The sequence below is a fragment of the Gobio gobio genome (assembly GCF_949357685.1).
Source record: "Gobio gobio genome assembly, chromosome: 9".
NCBI lineage: Eukaryota > Metazoa > Chordata > Actinopteri > Cypriniformes > Gobionidae > Gobio > Gobio gobio.
In genome coordinates this window covers 43,059,637-43,079,277 of record NC_137115.1, presented here as the reverse complement: position 1 = coordinate 43,079,277, position 19,641 = coordinate 43,059,637, and the positions used below count along the sequence as shown (strand labels likewise).

The 19,641-nt window shown below is 38.5% G+C and overlaps 1 protein-coding gene across 2 annotated transcripts; it reads left to right on the top strand.

Moving 5' to 3' along the window:
• Nucleotides 1-43: 43 nt before the first annotated feature.
• Nucleotides 44-18,066, top strand: LOC307131605 (alanine--tRNA ligase, cytoplasmic-like). Of its 2 annotated transcripts, XM_079825325.1 has the most exons (22): nucleotides 55-127; nucleotides 627-698; nucleotides 3,935-4,102; nucleotides 4,185-4,373; nucleotides 4,541-4,686; nucleotides 4,770-4,961; nucleotides 7,243-7,387; nucleotides 7,467-7,612; nucleotides 7,695-7,803; nucleotides 7,965-8,115; nucleotides 9,006-9,130; nucleotides 9,461-9,605; nucleotides 9,696-9,874; nucleotides 9,960-10,073; nucleotides 10,193-10,399; nucleotides 10,620-10,804; nucleotides 13,235-13,343; nucleotides 13,856-13,969; nucleotides 14,067-14,186; nucleotides 14,290-14,376; nucleotides 14,471-14,584; nucleotides 16,641-18,066. In XM_079825325.1, exons 2-22 carry the CDS (start codon nucleotides 648-650, stop codon nucleotides 16,818-16,820), a joined length of 2,976 nt encoding a protein of 991 aa, XP_079681451.1. In that variant the 5' UTR covers nucleotides 55-127; nucleotides 627-647; the 3' UTR covers nucleotides 16,821-18,066. The 2 variants fall into 2 exon arrangements, with proteins under 2 accessions (XP_079681452.1, XP_079681451.1); XM_079825326.1 differs by lacking the exon at nucleotides 627-698 and having other exon boundaries at nucleotides 44-127.
• The last annotated feature ends 1,575 nt before the right edge of the window (nucleotides 18,067-19,641 follow it).

Below are 19,641 nucleotides of genomic sequence, written 5' to 3'. Positions count from 1 at the left end.
CTGAAACATTGCTCTTCCTGAACCAATCATCTATGTTGTGGGCGGTACTTCGCAGACTCTCTTTTGGTTTCACCCGGCGTGGGAAGTAGTGTGACTGGCTTCTGAAGCGGTTATACGATTATTATTCGTAAGTTTCATTAACTTTATATTTGTTTCATGACGTCATATGTAAATCGTTTTACTATATGTCTTTACGGACTGTATCATGAGACTATGAATCCAGTTATATGTTGTTTTAGTGAATGACTGGATTGTCAGCTTAGCTTTGTCTCGTGCTTAGAGGAAGCATGCTAGTGTAAAATGAATTTGAAAAGACTTTACTATTCACCGCGTTGTGTATGTTACCTTGACATAATGACTGGGTTACTTGTCTAATACAGAATCCCGGTAATGCAAATCATGATGGAGATGTTGATGGTGCATAAATCACACTAGCTTGCATCATACTGTGGTCTATAGGGGTTTGGCCTATGTCAGTGCACTGGTTAACCCAGCAAAAAATCTGATTAATTTATAAATGTCTGAAGACTACTATAATGTCATTTGCGTTTATATGGTTCTGTATTTATGTGAATGAGGTTTTGCAGATATTCTTATTGTAGTAAATTGGGTTATACTTCCTCTAGGATCATAGAGCATCATTATCTATGGCTCTTCATCTCACATTTTTATGTGCCAAAGCTTTCTTCTGTTGTCAGGTGAACCTCACTGTGTGTAGGTCATGGTTTGTTGACTTGTTTTGCTCACTAATGTTGGTGCATCATGTTATGTGCCTATTTCTCGTGTCCTTAACAAAGCATTGTTAGATGCATTTTACACTGTATTGTTAATTTTTTTTTTATCCAGGACTCAACAATAAGGATGTCCCACAAGGACAGTATTTTCTTCTGAATTTTTTTTTTTGCCAGGTCTTTTCTTTAAGATGCATTTAATCTCAGTAAGAATTGTATTAGTATATTAATAAAAGGCTACTTAATATGTTCCACTTCACAGCCCTGTGCTTTGTATCACCACTACATTTACATTTATTAGTTTTTAGCCGACACTCCTATTCAAAATAACTTGAGGGAGTAAAATAAAAGCCATTTATGTATTTACAGTATATGAATCTATAGGTGTCATTAAGTTACATTATTATTATTATTATTATTATTATTATTATTATAGTTAATATAGATTAAATTTTTCTAACAGTTGACGAATTATGGTATTCAAGGAAATGTTATAAATTGTGATGGTCTTGGAAGCATAATGATAATGATATATAAATATCAGTATTTATCCCCCAGGAAGTGTTCATCGGAATCTACAGCTAAAGTTTTATTTATTGTTATTTTGCAAAGAAAATTTAATTAAAACATAAAATATATATTCTGACACACATAAAAATATAATTTCACAATTGCAATGTGCCCATTAAAAACATTGACAGGACAAGTTAAAATGTGTTCCATATTGTTGAGCTCTTGTATAGATTGTAAATTAGGTTCTATATTTTAAAATAACTATTTTTAAGTCCACGTCACATAGCTAGGAAATTCTGCTTCTCAGTGTGCAGATGTTGAAGCAGTTTATTGTTCACAATGTATGCGGTTTCTGGCATGCATGGCTGGGGGGGATTATGTAATTGTCATTTGGAAAAAGATGTCTTTATGTTTTGGATAAGTTGTTATGGGAGTGGTGCTGTAATTACTTCAGGGATGTCTGTTGTTTGCTGCATACTGGCTCCACCTGCTGAGGAGCTTCCTTTAATAGTCCAGTGAGGAAGATTCAAGTCCACTATCTCGACATTCACATGCAATTGTCACATTTGGTAGTTGCACAGAACTTTCAAATTGGTTATGAAACAGCCGTTACCATCCACTTATTCACCATTGTAAAAATTAATGATTTTGAATGAAAATAATTCATGTAATAGCCTATATATTGCCAAAAGTATTGGGACACCCCTCCAAATCATTTAATCATTCAGGTGTTCCAATCACTTCCATGGCCACAGGTGTATAAAATCAAGCATCTAGTCATGCAGACGCTTCTACAAAAAATTGTGAAAGAATGGGTCGCTCTCAGGAGCTCAGTGAATTCAAGCGTGGTATTGTGATAGGTTGCCACCTGTGCAATAATTCCATTTGTGAAATTTCCTCACTACTAAATATTCCACGGTCAACTGTTAGTGGTATTATAACAAAGTGGAAGTAATTGACCCTTCGCTAAGCTCTGCCCTCCTTAGTTACTGTTGCTACGCCTGACAAGCTTTTGCGCCTGGCACGTCTATTTCAGTAGGTATACGCCGATGTCAGACATTCCCAAGGAGATAATTCGTAATTTTTGGCGAACAGGTAAAATATCTGAGAGAGCAAGACTAAAGGGACTGCAGTATGCATTCGAGGGATATATCCACAACATATTATGCGACCGATTAGAGAATAATTTAATCAAAATTTAAGCTAAAGCTTGTAGGTCCCAGCGCAAACAACAACCGCCTCATATGCTGACCATTCAAATGGGAAACACAAATTGAGGAACAGTTATGTTCATGCACAGCAAGGTAAGTGAAATTAGAAAATAATCTAATAATTATAAATCAAACAGCTTATCCATAAATCTTGTGGTATAAAAACAAGACATTAGCCTGACCACTTTGCAATGATAACATTCTCCCGCTTATATTTTATATATAAGTTATATATTCTCCACCACTGCTTGATCCACAACAATCTGATGGGGTATTTTGCACTGTAAAATCGTTTTCCCCAATAAGAATACTCATTAAAGTTACACTGAATTATTTCACAAGTCACAAGGATTTTTCGATGCGGTAGCATGGATCGATAGATATAGCTATAATTTTTGCGCTACGGTAGGAAAATCTGACAAGGTAGGACAAATCGACAAAAAAAAATTCCACCCCCATTACGCTTCTCTGTCTGGCAATCAGATGGACGAGTCTGGGCCAAGAGAACGGTACTTGCCTGACTGCATTGTGCCAAGTGTAAAGTTTGTTGGAGGGGGGATTATGGTGTGGGGGTTGTTTTTCAGGGGTTGGGCTTGGCCCCTTAGTTCCAGTGAAAGGAACTCTTAATGCTTCAGCATACCAAGACATTTTGGACAATTTCATGCTCCCAACTTTGTGCTGGGAACAGTTTGGGGATGGCCCCTTCCTGTTCCAACATGACTGCGCACCAGTGCACAAAGCAAGGTCCATAAAGACATGGATGAGCGAGTTTGGTGTGGAGGAACTTGACTGGCCTGCACAGAGTCCTGACCTCAACCCGATAGAACACCTTTAGGATGAATTAGAGCGGAGACTGAGCCAGGCCTTCTCGTCCAACATTAATGCTTGACTTCATTTATGCGCTTCTAAGAATGGTAAAAAATTCCCATTAACACACTCCTAAACCTTGTGGAAGGCCTTCCCAGAAGAGTTGAAGCTGTTATAGATGCAAAGGGTGGGCCAACTCCATATTAAACCCTACGGATAAAGAATGGGATGTCATTAAAGTTCATGTGCATGTAAAGGCAGACTTTCCAAAACTTTTGGCAATATAGAGTATATTCACAGATGACCCCAATACATCTGAAAGAAAAACATTAGTAGGTTTTTAAGGGCTAATCAACATAAATAATTATTAAATATGATTTAAAGGTAACTTCAGGTATGTGTTTTCCACTGGCATAATTTCTCTGCATGTCTTTGCCTAGCAAAGAGGATTTTGTCTGTTTGGCGGGTTTGCAAGCTTTGCTTCCTCATGAACTGGGTTCATCTTTTGAAAGTCCCGGTATGAATGCAGTGATTGTGAGGTGTGCAGATGTCCATAACAGATTCTTGATTGTAGACGGTTTACAGCACTACAAAGGAGCTGCATGTTTACTCCACCCACTGTTTTTGTAAAACTGGTTTCTGACTCACTCTGTATTTGTATATATACCCTAGTCCCCTGAGAAAAACACAACCAGCATGGACTCTTCGCTTACTGCTGCACAGATCCGTGAGAAGTTCATTGACTTCTTCCGCCGCCATGAGCACCAGTATGTCCACTCATCAGCCACCATTCCGCTAGATGACCCCACTCTGCTCTTTGCCAATGCCGGGATGAACCAGGTAAGGAGATTTTAACCTAGTTACATAAATGGGTGTCTAATTTGTTATAGAAAATTAATAGTCACCTCCATCTTCTTAATAGTTCAAGCCCATCTTCCTCAACACCATCGACCCATCCCACCCTATGGCCAGACTTCGGCGTGCTGCAAACACACAGAAGTGCATTCGTGCCGGCGGCAAACACAACGATCTTGATGATGTTGGCAAAGACGTGTACCATCACACTTTCTTTGAGATGTTGGGCTCTTGGTCCTTTGGAGATTATTTCAAAGTAAGAGATGGAGAGAAAGGTGTTGTGTATTGTAAAACCATGTTGTATCTCGTCATAGTACCGATGCTCTTTTTTTGTTGTTGTAATTATGTGCTGCAAAAATGATAATGGAATCCCTTATCCCTCTTTGCATCCCTTTATTTCTTTCTGGCCCATTCTATTTCTAGCACCTGGCCTGCAAGATGGCACTGGAGCTGCTGACGCAGGAGTTTGGCATACCTATTGAGCGCCTCTATGTGACTTATTTTGGTGGTCATGCTGATGCTGGCCTGGAGCCTGACCTGGAGTGCAAGCAGATCTGGTTGGATTTGGGGTGAGTACAAAATATGCACAAGGTGTAAAAGGTTTTTGATGTGAAATAGTAAGATATTTCTAATTTGTCTCAACTTGTCCTAGAATGGAGGAGAGCCGTATTCTGCCTGGCAGTATGAAAGATAATTTCTGGGAGATGGGTGACACTGGTCCATGTGGACCGTGCAGTGAGATCCACTATGATCGCATTGGAGGCAGAGATGCCTCCCACTTGGTCAACATGGATGACCCAAATGTGCTTGAAATCTGGAACCTGGTGTTCATCCAGTTTAACAGGTAAACTACTGCTCCTTGTTAACTACAACTAACAATAATAAACACTTTAACTTTTTATTATAAGTTCATACATGCTTATTAGAGATACTATTTTTAGAGACACTTCTTATGTAATACACATTTTTATTTATTTATCAGTATCAGCCTATATTGGATATTTAATATTAAGTAGATTAATCTTCCAAAAATTATTTGAATGTTTGATTCTTTCAATGAATATATGTTAAATGATTGTTTTTGGTTTAGTATGAATTTTATCCATTTGGTTCTCACTTGAAAAGTTATATCTAAATATAATTTATAAATAACATATCAGGGATGGAAATTAACTTTTTTGTCCACCGGCCACTGTGGCTGGTGGATTTCAAAATCTACCAGCCACTCAATGTTTTTACCAGCCACTTTCTTGTTTTTAACCGATTAGTAATTAATACTACAAGCTCTACAATACTTAAGCAGTTTATTTAATCTCAAGTCTCAATTAAATACTGACATTTTCTCTTCCTCTCTTATACACACACAAACCATGAACTGATATACATTTCATTAAATGAGTAGGGCAGATTAATGGATGTGGCATTTGGATGATTCGTGGTCTTTTATGGCTTCCAGTTTTAGGTTTTTAGTCCCAACAATGAAACTATTAGTTTTGGCATCTTCTGAAGCGTGTTGACGACACACTAGGGTTGCCACCTTCAGTGTGGCAAAATAAGGGACACCCATTCACGACAATATAAAATGTTATATTATTTTACATTTGATAATTTAATTTATTCAAAAAGAACTCTTTAGTAGCCTATTTGGTGCACTTTAAAGGGATAGTTCACCCAAAACTAAAACATTCTGTCATCATTTACTCTCCCTCATGAGGTTTCAAACCTGTATGAGTTTCTATGTTCTGCTGAACACAAAAGAAGATATTTTGCAGAAAGTTTGTACCCAGGCTGCTTTGGGGGCACCATTGACTTCCATAGTAATCTTCCTGTGTGTTCAACATAACAACGAAATGTATACATGTTTGGAACAACTTGAGGGTGAGTAAAATAATGACATCATTTTCATTTTTGAGTGAACTGTCCCTTTAAGCAGTCATTCTGAACCACTAATCACTTTTTTGACAATTCTGACAATTCTATTTTTTTATTAATTTACTTAAATTATGACTATATTATTATGCAATTATTTGTCCCACTTTTATCTAAATATTATTTTAATAAATGTCAAACTTTATATGGCAGGATTATTTATTATGTATGATTAAAATTATACATTAATAATAACATTAATTAGGCTATAATCTATTAATTTTAACAAGTCTAAAATATATATAATAATTCTGTCTGCCAAGCTCTGATAATGTATGGAATTAATATTATATAAATATATTATCCATTTAACATTAGGCCTATACCTTTAGAAGCACGGATGTGTCTGTCACATAGACCGGTCTGTCAGCGCTGCTGCTTTAAGTCAGACAGTCTGAGCTACTGAAATGCTTCACTGCAAAGTGTGTAGTTCGCCTGAGGTTCATCACGAGTTACTGGACAGACCCATTGATACCTTTTTTCTATTCAGGACGCGACGCGAGCTCGATATGTTTTTAAAAAACCGCGCAAGTTTACAGCTCATGTTCTCGAGACTCCGCCGCTATGGCAACAAAGCCGCTAAAACGCAACCACGCGCAAATTAACTTCTCTACTACTTATTGGGAATTTGATTTGTAACGCCGCATTTTTTTGAAGGTGTGCCTCCTCTAACAGTAGGCTATGCTATTTTTATTTACCCGCCACGGTGGCCGGTAGGTGAAGCGAGTTTACCCGCAACAACACAAAATCACCCGCATTTGGCTGGTGGCGGGTGCTAATTTCCATCCCTGTAACATATATAGATAACATATAATATATGTATTCATGGAATTGCATTAAATTGATTAAAATAGATGTTTAGGGAGGTTTTTGAGCACAAAATCAGCATATTAGAATCATCTCTGAAGGATCATGTGACACTGAAGACTGGAGTAATGTTGCTGAAAATTCAGCTTTGCCATCACAGGAATAAATTACATTTTAATATCTCATGCTTTTGGTCAAATAAATGCAGCCTTGTGCTCAGTGGTCTCTTATGCTCAATTATAACGTCCCTGAACTTTTGAACGGTAGTGTAATTTCATTATTGGCTAGAATTTTAACATTGGTGCTATAGTGCAACCTCTAATTCTATACACAGATACTGTAAGTATTCACATATTGTTCTAAACACATGGCTTGGCCTTTCCATCAAGGGAGTCGGAGACCGTGCTAAAGCCTCTGCCGAAGAAGAGCATTGACACTGGGATGGGATTGGAGCGCTTGGTGTCTGTACTGCAAAACAAGATGTCCAACTATGACACTGACCTGTTCATCCCTTATTTTGAAGCCATTCAGAAGGTACAAGCATAGAAAAGCATGTGAAGCATTACCAAACTCTCTCTTTGCATGTAATTGAAAAAAACGTCTTGGTTCTCAGGGCACAGGTGCCAGGGCATACACAGGAAAGGTTGGCGCAGAAGACACAGATGGTATTGACATGGCATACCGTGTCCTGGCTGATCATGCCCGAACCATTACTATTGCCTTGTCTGATGGCGGCAGACCTGACAACACAGGCAGAGGGTAAGATGATGGTGTTATTGTATGCCGTGTACTTGATGTATACTCAATGTATGTATATGTGACCCTGTTTTTGTGTTTGCAGCTACGTGCTGAGGAGAATTCTACGTCGTGCAGTGCGATACTCTCACGAGAAGCTGGGAGCACAGAGGGGCTTCTTCGCCTCCTTAGTAGATGTAGTGGTTGGGTCCCTGGTAAGGCTTCTACCCTCATTACTTTGTTCATTAGGAACCCCCTATTTGCTACTTTGACAGTTATTCTAAGTGGCAGCCGCTGCACTACTGAAATGCACTTTCATTAAATACAGTTTCAGTTCTATTTTTGATGGCATTTAATGGTTCATGGCTCTCTACAGGGTGATGCTTTCCCAGAGTTGCGGAAAGATCCTGATATGGTAAAGGACATTATCAATGAGGAAGAGACACAGTTCCTCAAAACCCTTAGCAGAGGACGCCGTATCCTGGACCGCAAGATTCAGAGTCTTGGAGACAGCAAGACTATACCAGGTAAAGCACACACTACCACAAAGAGTTTCTCTTAGGGCGTTTTCAGACCTGTAGATCATTTGCTTTGATCCGAAACAGGGACTTAATTTGTTACAATCTAGCTTTTTCTTCTTGGTTCAGTTCGCTTTTCAAAGCATTTCAAAGCGTACCAAAATGTGTTCATGTCAGTCATGTGAGTAAAACTGCCCTCTTATTGGTCAGATATTCTTATTGGCCCTCTGCGTTATCCTTCAAGATAGACTGATAAGTTTGCCCCGCAAGCTTATTGTGGTTTTATCTGTAGCTGTCATGCTGCTTTATTACCACTTGGTTCATTGGTCCTTTGGTTCGGATTGCTTTCTCACCTCAACCAAACCACCCCAGAGTTTGTTTTCAATCAGGCTGAGACCACCTCATTCAAGCAATCTTGGAGCAATCGTTTTTGTGCGGATCCGAGTCTGATTGCCATGTTCATACATGCCTAAACCAAACTAAGGATGGAAACACACCAGGTTCCCTAACCAATGCTTCAGATGAGCCAGGTGCCAAACCAAACACCCTTAGATGAGGTGCAGGGATGTCACCTTTTGGCGAAAATCAGTTTTAAATCAAGAATAGGTCATTTAAGTTTTTGAAATTGGAGGGAAGGAGTTTGGGTCATTCTCATTACAATTTTGGAAATGTTTATAAATTTGTTGTCAACAGAAGAGAGGCTTTAGGATTTGTGTTTTTCTGCATGTGGCCTGAGACTGAATTAGAGCGTTTTTTTTTTTTTTAACTCTAAAACTATGTGGAGTCTAGGATCTAGTGAACCCACCCATGTCATCGTGCTAAATCAACTGTAAATCCACATTCTAAAGCTGATATTTACATTTTTATTCATTCATAATAAATGTCATTGTTTTGTGTAGGTGACACAGCCTGGCTGCTGTACGACACATATGGTTTTCCTCTGGACCTCACGGCCCTGATCGCTGAGGAAAGGGGAATGGGGGTGGACAGGCATGCCTTTGAGGAGGAGAAGAAAGCTGCTCAGGTGGAAATCAGTTTATATTTTTATGCAGTGCAATTTCCATTAAGCACAGAATTATTTCATAGTTATAAAACACAGAGGACTGAAAACCCATGTTTTATACTTTCAATTGTAAAGTTTTGGCTCAAATTCACTTGTAGCATTTGATAGATTTGTTTATTTTCACTGTGTTTTATTCATAATGACAGCAAAGCTAATCTAAATGTAAAATAGACAGAAATGAGCATTCACAATTAAAAATCCTGTATTAGCGAAGATATATCCAATGTTAACTGATTAACAATAAGTGTTTTGTTTATGTAAATGGGTCTAATTAAAAACGTGTGTACACAGTTGAAGTCTCAGGGCAAAGGCTCCGGGGGCGAGGACCACATCATGCTGGACATCTACGCCATTGAAGAGCTCAGAAACAAAGGTGTCGCTGCCACTGACGACAGCCCCAAGTACAAGTACACTTCAAATGAGAAGGGCAACTATGGTATGAATTACACCTTAGCTATTCCTGTTGGGTTTTACGGTTTGATAATGTGTAGGTTTTCATGCCTGTGACATTGTGTGTCCCTCTCAGAGTTTGAACAGACAGTGGGCACAGTGTTGGGTCTCAGGAGGGAGCGTGCATTTGTTGATGAAGTGACCACAGGTCAAGAGTGTGGTGTGCTGCTCGACAAGACCTCTTTCTACGCCGAGCAGGGTGGGCAGAGCTTTGATGAAGGCTACATGCTCCGAGAAAACGACTCTGCTGAGGATGTAAGAAAGAGAGCTGTTGTGGAAAGAACACCTGAACTGTTTATTTATGCTTCATTTGCTGTCATGTTTTATTTTGCTGTTTCAGAGGATGGAGTTCACTGTGAAGAATACTCAGGTGCGTGGTGGATATGTGCTGCATATCGGTACAGTATACGGCACTCTAAAGGTTGGAGACCACCTAACTCTGCATGTGGATGAGGTATGTAAAATGTTTTTACAGCATTTGGTTCAGACAAAAAAATGATGGATAGGATGGAACATAATGTGGATTGAGAGAGCACAGAATGCAACTATTTTTTTCTTTTTCTTCTTTCTCAGGCTCGTCGTAGGCCCATCATGAGTAACCATACCGCCACACACATCCTTAACTTTGCTTTGCGTTCAGTTTTGGGAGAGGCAGATCAGCGGGGCTCTTTGGTTGCTCCGGACAGACTGCGCTTTGACTTCACAGCTAAAGGTGCAATGAGCACAGATGAAGTGCGGCGCACAGAAGAGATCGCCTCCAACGTGATTCGCGACGCTAAGGTCAGGGCCATTCAACAGACTTTTAAAGACACTTTTCAATGAAACATTCATATTCATACCACTTGAAACTTTCTCCACATGTATTCACAGTCTGGAAACAAAACGATAACCTATTGTAAGTTATCCTGTTGTAAGCAGAAATATAGTTTACGTGTCCCTGAGAACACTTGTATTCTTTTATATTTTCTCTTACAATTTGAAATGCTCTCTCTTTCTTCAGGCCGTCTACGCTCTGGATGCTCCCCTTGCAGCAGCTAAAGCCATCCAGGGTCTGCGGGCAGTTTTTGATGAGACGTATCCGGATCCTGTTAGAGTGGTGTCTATTGGCGTCTCAGTGGAGGAGCTGCTGGCCGATCCTAACAGCCCTGCAGGCTCACTCAGCTCCATTGAGTTCTGCGGTGGAACGTATGAACATCAGAATTTAATAATATAAACTTCAAATATTGCAGAAGTGGCCCACTCAGCTCCTCGCTTTCATTTATGTGCAGCACATCTAGGTTGTGTTTACACTGCAAATCTTAATGCACAGATCATATTTTTTGACCATATCCACACACCAAAAAAAAAAAACATTCACAGACACGACTGGTTTCCGATATCTGTGTTTGCATTAATTCCTGCTCAGTTATTGTCAGTTAACGCTTTACTATGCACATGGCAGACCTTCTGGTTTTGAATGGCTGTGCTATTAAAATTATTGACAGGGTTCCCACGTTTCTTGAAAGTACTTGAATTTCAGACACATGGATTCAAGGCATGTAAAGTACTTGAAAACAAACATAGGTCCTTGAAAGTGCTTGAATTAAGCATGAACTGCATTTTGTTAGAGTAGCATGGTGCTATTACAAAAATTGGCCTTCATGCGTTGGCAAAGCCAGAACTAAACCTCATTACGGGAGGAAGCTATTTCAATATATTTTTGCTGTTCTATAAGCGCCATCTACTGTCAAAAGCCCTATTCGGGTGATAATTGTTTCTCATGGGGTCATAAGGTATTTTCATCCTTGACAGGGGCTAGTCGGAGATTTTATTGCCGCCCGAATCCAGAATGTCAGTGTTTTTCTCCCACCACCCGCGAAAAAATCCACGGCCAAATTACCTATTGTTTTTAGACAAACACCAAGGACGTGTGGTCATTTAATTGCCGTTTGAATCCACATCTCTGAGTTTACAAGATGAGATCACTTCAAAATGCACTGTTTATATCCTTTTTGACCACTGCAGGCCACCGTACGGTTGCGCTTTGCTGCAATTTGGATGCATTTTAAAGATCCAGACTTCCATTACTGAAATGCTGGCAAGTATTTACAAGAGCAATATTTAATCACCGCTCGAAAAAGAAAAAGAAAAGCACGTAAACATTTGAAATGGGCCGTTATACCGACAGCGATTATATGTGTGCAGGTCTTAAAAGCCTTCAAATTGATTTTTTAAAAAGTACATACAGTTGATTTGATAAATAATTTTGCATATTTTTAATGCCTAACAATGAACTTGTCCATATCTTTTCATTTTATTGGAAAATTCATGTATACAATATTATCTCTATATTTTGATGTTTTAATTAAGTAATGATTTATAAAAAAGAAAGCTAAAACTAGTGTGAAATAAATGTTAAAAGCAGGAATAAGAGAGCTGCAAACAAACTGCATCTCTCGTTAAAACTCGCTCGCTCTTGTACACCAGCCTCTTTCCTCATTGGATTTTGTATAATTGCAAATTTTTCCTCATTGGAAATTGTATTTTAGTTGTCAGTATATGCCTTAGCGTTACTGCATTAATGATAGACACAGGTACAGTAGGTATTTGATATATTGGCAGTAACACACCCACCTTTATCGTATTTATTGTGCTTGATTTAAAATAAAAGGTACTTTAAAAAGTCCTTGAAAGTCCTTGAATCTGGTGTTCATGAAAGAGTGGGAACCCTGTATTGATATAATTTATGTCGGGTGGCCATGATAACAGCTGTCATGGATGTTTTGCAGCGCAAGAACTGACTGAACGGATATAGACCGGAAAATAACTGTAGTTTTTGCTTATTTTCTCTATGGCTCGTTAGATCTAGAATTCTTAAGTGTAATAAAGTTGCGCTGTAAAATAAAATAAAAATTAATGACGAGAGAGAGCGAGCATGTGAGTAGCCTAATAGTGAAACTTGTTGGTTTAATTACAGCAAAGTTATCACCTCATTTGCTTAGAAATATGATGTAGCTTTCAGTAGTGAAGCTGTTTTCTTTTTAAAACTCACATGGCAGAGGTTGAAAACCAGCTCATGAATGTTTCTGTGGGTGTGCAATTTCTTTCTTTCATAAAGTTCCCACCTCAATAAAAAAGCTGTGAGTAAGCGCATACAGACAAATCTGCTTCATAATACAACATTAAAAAGCTATCTTTGTGGGCAAACTTGTCGCCCTCGCTTTGTGGTGGCTCGAAATTCAAAAGGGTATCAGATATTTGTGTTTAGACATAAGTTGGATGTCTGGATATCGTATATGTATCTGATTTAAAACCACATTTGGAAGTGGCTCCGATCGGATGCGAAAAAATAGGATCTCGTGCGGATTTTTGTGTTTACACGTGTGCAACAAATTCCGATCTGTGTCAGATGTGATTAAAAAAATAAATCTGATTTTTGATGTCAGTGTAAACGCAGCTTTAGATTTGTGACTATGAACAAAAATGATCAACTTTATATGTAATATTCTGTTTTTTGTTCTGTCTTCTGTTTCATGAAAATTACTAGTAATAAAAAAGTACTGATGTTTTTATTAATGCAATCAAAATGTATTCGTATGGCTACTCAGTTTTCTTATTGATCATTTTTACCCATAGGCACCTGCAGAACTCTGGTCATGCTGCTCCATTTGTGATTGTATCAGAGGAGGCCATCGCTAAAGGAATCAGGAGGATTGTGGCAGTGACTGGAGCAGAGGCTCAGAAGGTATAAGACGACATGGCCAACATGATTATGCACACACACTTTTGGACTGATACTTTGTATAAAGTGATGTAGGGTAGGGGAAATCTAGAACCGGTTCTTGCTTGTCTGATTTGAATGTCATGTGAAAGGAAAACCTGAAATAATACAAGGATTAAATGTTCTTGCTGTTTGCACGCACCGTATGACCTCGGTGTAGTATGATTAAAAAAATAATAATCTTTTGAGCCAGTTCAGTCATGAAGACGTACTCACAAGACAAGACTTGTGAGAGTCAATATAATTACTGACTTATAATCACAATGTGTAAATACACATTCAGGTCAGTAATTTGTACAAAACATTACCAAAAATATATATATTTTTTAACATTTTAATACTTTAAGTACAGTATATTTCAGTAAATACTTCATATACAGTATACAGGACCAATTATTGGTGGGGGAATCATTTAGAATAATTCAGTTGATTCCCATTCCTAATAGTTCTTGACTGGTTGATGTTTTTGTTGTCAGGCCCAGAGGAAAGCTGATGCCCTGAAGCTGGGTCTAGATGCCATGGCAGAGAAAGTGAAGGCTCAGACCTCCCCGAATAAAGACGTTCAGAAGGAGATTGCTGATATGACAGAGGTGAGTTCAAATCAAAAATGTTCTGCTCTTGCTTGTCTGGTAGAAACTTTTCTTTTTTTTAAGTGTTCTGAATATGTGTATGCATATGTGTATTCAGTCCCTGGGTACTGCAGTGATCTCTCAGTGGCAGAAGGATGAGATGAGGGATTCCCTGAAGGGTCTCAAAAAGATCATGGATGACCTGGATCGTGCCAGCAAGGCTGATGTACAGAAGAGGGTAAGAAAACATGATTCAGATGTTTGATGGTCACAGAGATGTTTGGAAAGTCAAAGTGATCAAAAATGATCAAAGCTGTGAACACGCGTGGTTTTAATTTTAGGTCCTGGAAAAGACGAAGGAGATCATCGATAGCAAACCTAACCAACCTCTAATTGTGATGGAGATGGAGAGTGGCGCATCTGCAAAGGTAAATGTCCTTTCAAATTAGGACTCTATAGTTGAAATGCAGTTTTTAAATAGTCTTCAGTGAAAGTCTAAATGATTCCTCTGTGCTTCCACAGGCTTTGAATGAGTCTCTGAAGTTACTGAAGACAAATTCACCACAGACTGCTGCTATGCTTTTTGCTGTGGACAACGATGCAGGAAAAATTATCTGCTTGTGCCAAGTGCCTCAGGTAAATGGGGTCAGAGAGAAATTTCTGTAAGGTGGCTGAGGGGCTCTCTTTAAATATTTAGATTAAGATCTACCTTAAAGCTCAGGATTTCTATTTGTTTGAAAGAAATTCATATTTTTATTCAGCAATGACGCATTAAATTTAACATAAGTTACAATAAAGACTTTTACATACTTAAAAAAGTTTTCTATTTCAAATAAATGCTGTTCTTTTGAACTTTTGATTCATCAAATAGTCTTGAAAGAGTTTAGCAACACAACAGTTTTCAACATTGATGATAATAATAATAAGGAAAGCTTTTTGAGCACTTAGGGCACTTTCGTCCACACGGAGACTCGTATCACTTTATACATATACATTTTTTATCGTATTGGCGTTTCATCCACACGGATCTGGTGTTTTGGGAGACTGAAACCGCTATTTTTTGAAACCGGGTCCTAAAGTGGATAAATCTGAAACCGACACCCTTGCGGTTTCGTGTATACGGCCAATCCGTATATTTTGTGAAACGGTGATGTCATCACACCACGTCCTGCGCGGGGAAGACTTGAAGGAATACAACTACGGGCACTGGGCATGCGCACATCAATACTGCGTTGTTTAATTACTGTATTTGCATTATTGTAAGGGTATGTTTAGGGTTGGGGTAGGTGTATGCGTTAATAAAACACATCTTGTAAGTAGCAAATGTATTTATTGTTATTTTATTGTGAGATTTTACCTCACCTCCGACTGTAGCCATACCCCTTCTAGCCACAACTCTTCTTCTCCGTTTTTTGTGTATTTCTGGGGCAGAATTACAGTGCCACATACTGGCCTGGCATGTGTACTACATCGTTTTGAGCCGTTTTCATGCTCTCGTGTGTACGCAGATATTTCTTGAAACGAGGAAAAAAAATCGTATAGGGGAAGTTCTGGCTTCGTGTGGACATGGCCTAAATCAGCATATTAGAATGATTTCTGAAGGATCATGTGACACTCATGACTGGAGTAATGATGCAAAAAAATCAGCTTTGCCATCTCAGAAATAAATAACATTTTACAATATATTAACTCTTTCCCTGCCAAACCAAGAATTTTCCATTATTTGTGAGAAAACGCTTCCCCGCCAAACAGAATTTTTCACTGTTTTTTCACGGTTTCACAGTGTTTTCACGGTTGTACGATAGGGGGCGCTATTACGCATCTTCTGAATGAGTACAGAATCTCCTGATCAAAACAAAAAAACAAGTAAAATGTAAAATAACGTGATCATCAACATTAAACATCATATAAATCAAAACTGCCTAATGTTACTGAACGAAATGTCGAGTTATAGGACTGTGCAAGTATTGATGGACTCGATCTACTCCATCTGTGTATGATCATCTGATCTGGATGTTGGGCCTAGTCTTTGACGACAACGTGATTTTTTTTTGTTCAGCTTTTTCTTCAAAATTATGCTTTTTTTTATGAAACTTACACATATTTAAGTGTTGATTAAAAAAGGAATGCATGAAGCTAGAATAAAACGCTTTTTTTTTTTTGTTTAAAAGCAGAGGGTCTGCTCTTTCTTTTGATATATTGCATGCTGAGATATTCGTAAAACAAATATTCTATGGGCCATTACATTTTTGTGAAACTGATCAAAAACCCTGGCGGTGGCTGGTAACTTTTTTTTTTTTTTTAAACACTGGCGGGGAAAGAATATAAATACATTTGAAATTGTAATAATATTTCACAATATTACTGATTTTATGTATCTCTGGTTAGACTTTTCAAAACCATGAAAAAAATCTTACTGAACCCAAACTTTTGAATGGTAGTGTATTTAATACACATTCCTAACTTTATTGTGAAGGATTCATCAGTGTACATCATTATGTTCAGTGAAATGTAACCACTTGCTTTTCAGCTGACCTCAGAAGTAAAATTGGTTTAAACACCCTTTTGTGTTCACTTTGATGTTTAATGCTGGTTAAATATTACTTTGACTAGCATGATACTAGAGTAACATATTATTGCATATGTAAAGCATCAATTTAAAATCACCAATTTGCTCTTGGTGTGTTTCCAGGATGTTGCGAACCAGGGCCTGAAGGCCAGTGAGTGGGTTCAGGAAGTGTGCCCTCTGCTGGATGGAAAAGGAGGCGGTAAAGAGATGTCTGCCCAGGCCACGGGTAGAAACACGCACTGCATACAGGAGGCTCTGCAGCTGGCCAATGAGTTTGCCCGCCTCAAACTGGGTGAAAATTAAGGACAAAGAGAGCTAGATAGTTGTGTAGATGAGGTTTAATCTGGAAAAAGGTCCTTATTTCGGTCTTAACCCTCTTCCTGTCCTGTTCCAGCTATGCCTGCTAAATTTACAAACTGGACATTCCAGGCTGGTAAATGTAAAAAACTGTACAGAAATGTGTCATTTGTCAATTATGGATAGGAAGGGAAATAATTAGCGCCCTCTCTCACTTAACTAGGTCACCGCAGGACTACATGAGTATATATCAACTGATCCATCAAACCGTCCTGACTCTTTGATGCAAAGCACATGGGGCTATGCATGTTTTCTGATTGGATGATTACTTTTAGATTTACAGATTAATGTTGCTAGCTAAAATCGTCCTCATGGCCATTATCTTTCTGAACATATGAGGACCTAAAAAAATTATCATTCTATTAGAAGGTATCTTTTTATCATAAGATTTTCATTACATTTGTAGAATTGTTGGTCTGTCTCTATCAGGGTGGATGTGATGATATTCATGTCAACACTTAACCTTTCACTAGCTCTTGTAGCATCTGTTTTGGGGAAATGAGCCATTTATCACCTGTCACATGAAATGTATCGCTTGTTAACGATAATAAAAAAACTATGATTTCAAATGCATAAATGACTTTTCATTGTCCTGTGGAATGGTGTATATTTGAATGTGATCGTGATTAAAGCTACTGCTTATAATTATTTCAGCACACTTACTCCCCTTTGTCCCTAGTGGGACATAAAGCATCAACGATTTGCTTTCACTTAGCTTGATCGTTGTTTGCAGCGTGCCTCGCCCTATGTCAGACCCATCTTCAATTCTGCCATCGCTGTGAGTCTCCAAGACCTAATGCACGGATCCTATTGACACGCATCTCGGTTTCCCAACTGATATTGTTCACTTAAAGCATAACTAACTGTGTTTACATGAATATCAAGACAGCCATTTTGACATAACTGTGTGTGTATTTGACAGATCGATTGTGTAACCAGGCACGAAACTGAACGGAAGGGATCTCACACTTTCAGAGAGGCAGCTTGTGCGCACGTTTCGGTGTGTGGCAGACAGCGCAAGACTGCAAGGAGTTGTTTTTTGCAAGTTATTGCATTTAATAACTCATTTTAACGTCAAGCAAGTCACATAAGAAACAGTCGTGTACCCAGTCTTTTCTCTGTTATATGCGTCGACCTAAAACGTACACTTTTCACAATGTTGAAGTAGCCTATTAAAATCGTTCAGATATTGCGTGCGTTGTGATATTTCGATATATTGTGCAGCCCTAGTGTCCATCTCAGGGCAGTCTTTGGGATTTGGGCCTGGTCCATTCTGAGAATATGTCCAAGCCATCAGATGCGACTATGCTTGATCTCCATTTGTTCTCCTACAGTTCTTCATTGGTGATTTTCATAGGCCAGGCCGTTTTTCTTGCTGATGAGGCTTCTTAGGTAAAAGTGTTGACATATTCTAATGGATCATTATTGACAGTGATTGGTGGGTTAGGGATGGAATTAATGCACATAACTTTGGGCTTGGAATGACTGATGTTCAGGCCCACCTGCATGATGAAGCAATTTAGTCTTGCTCTTTTTTTGTGTGTGTCGAGTTTTTGTACTACAGCAAGGCCATCTGCAAAGTCAGCGTCTTCAAGCTGTGTAAAGGGGTTGATACAGCTCTGCCACACATCGGATTTTACAGGGAACCATTCTGACGCTGCATTTCTGTATAGAAGAACACTACTGATGACTTTTAATGGGACAGAGCAAATTGATACCACGCCAATTGTCTCCGCTCTGGAGATCGCCTTGTGGAGTTTCACAATACGGCCTTTGTTCCAGTCATCTAAATGTACCTACATTAATCAATAATTCATCAAATTCATTTTAACTAGATCCCTACTTGATATAATACCACTCGTGCACAGGTGCTGCTCAACCATCCAAACATATTTTGAAAACTAACCGATCATTCTTGTTATATAACACATTCTGAACTCTTACATTTGAAATGCAGAATATGCTTGTGTTGCAGTTTCTATAAATGGGTGTACAAGACTTTCAGACATATGCTCCAGTCAAGCTCAGACACAATAACTTTAAACAATGACAAAAGAATGAAAAGGGCTTAAGTTAGTCAATGGTGAAGGAGTCAATGTTAGCTTACACAGGGGCAACCTCTAACATGAAGTTCTTACAAAAGTTTGGGTAGGACTTGATTTTAGTCAGTCCTGTTCCCCAGGTACAAACTATGTACTTATTATGGTAATTACAATAACTGGGTTTTAACTACACTGTTAAACCTTGCTGCAAACAAACATACAAATTCTGACAGTAACATACTATTTTCCATTGAAACAGTAATATACTGTAGAAACAATGCATTCTGAGTAATATTTGTTGTTTTCAAGAAAATAGCCTACTGGAAAATACTGTGAGTTAACAGCGCTCAAAGTTGACACTCATAGGCTGTGTTCTTAATCACACCCTATACCCTCATTCACTATTCCCTACATTAGTTCACTAATAGTCCACTTGACAGAGTGAATGAAAAGAAGTGAATGAACATGAACACCTGACAAGCAGAATAACTGAAGGACAGAGAAACAAGAACAGAACGAGACGAGCAGAAACACAAATACAACTGACTTCAGCCACACTGAGTGTGAAAACAGTTTACAAACCAGTTTGACATTATTTCTTTCATACAAAAGTTTGTGCAAAAGTTCTTGTTGAGAATCAGTTGTGGAGTCACCATCATGGAGATCGGTATTTGCTTTAGTTGAACCCTTGACTCTTTAGTGTTAGTTTTTCTCTGGCTGCCATG

What these genes read in the sequence shown, in the direction of transcription:
- LOC307131605 (XM_079825325.1), top strand. Translation starts at nt 648, where the DNA reads ATGGCTCTTCATCTCACATTTTTATGTGCCAAAGCTTTCTTCTGTTGT. An exon ending in CCTGACAACACAGGCAGAGG is followed by an intron (nt 7,613 to 7,694) that starts GTAAGATGATGG and finishes TTGTGTTTGCAG; the next exon opens with CTACGTGCTGAGGAGAATTC. An exon ending in AGGAGAAGAAAGCTGCTCAG is followed by an intron (nt 9,131 to 9,460) that starts GTGGAAATCAGT and finishes GTGTGTACACAG; the next exon opens with TTGAAGTCTCAGGGCAAAGG.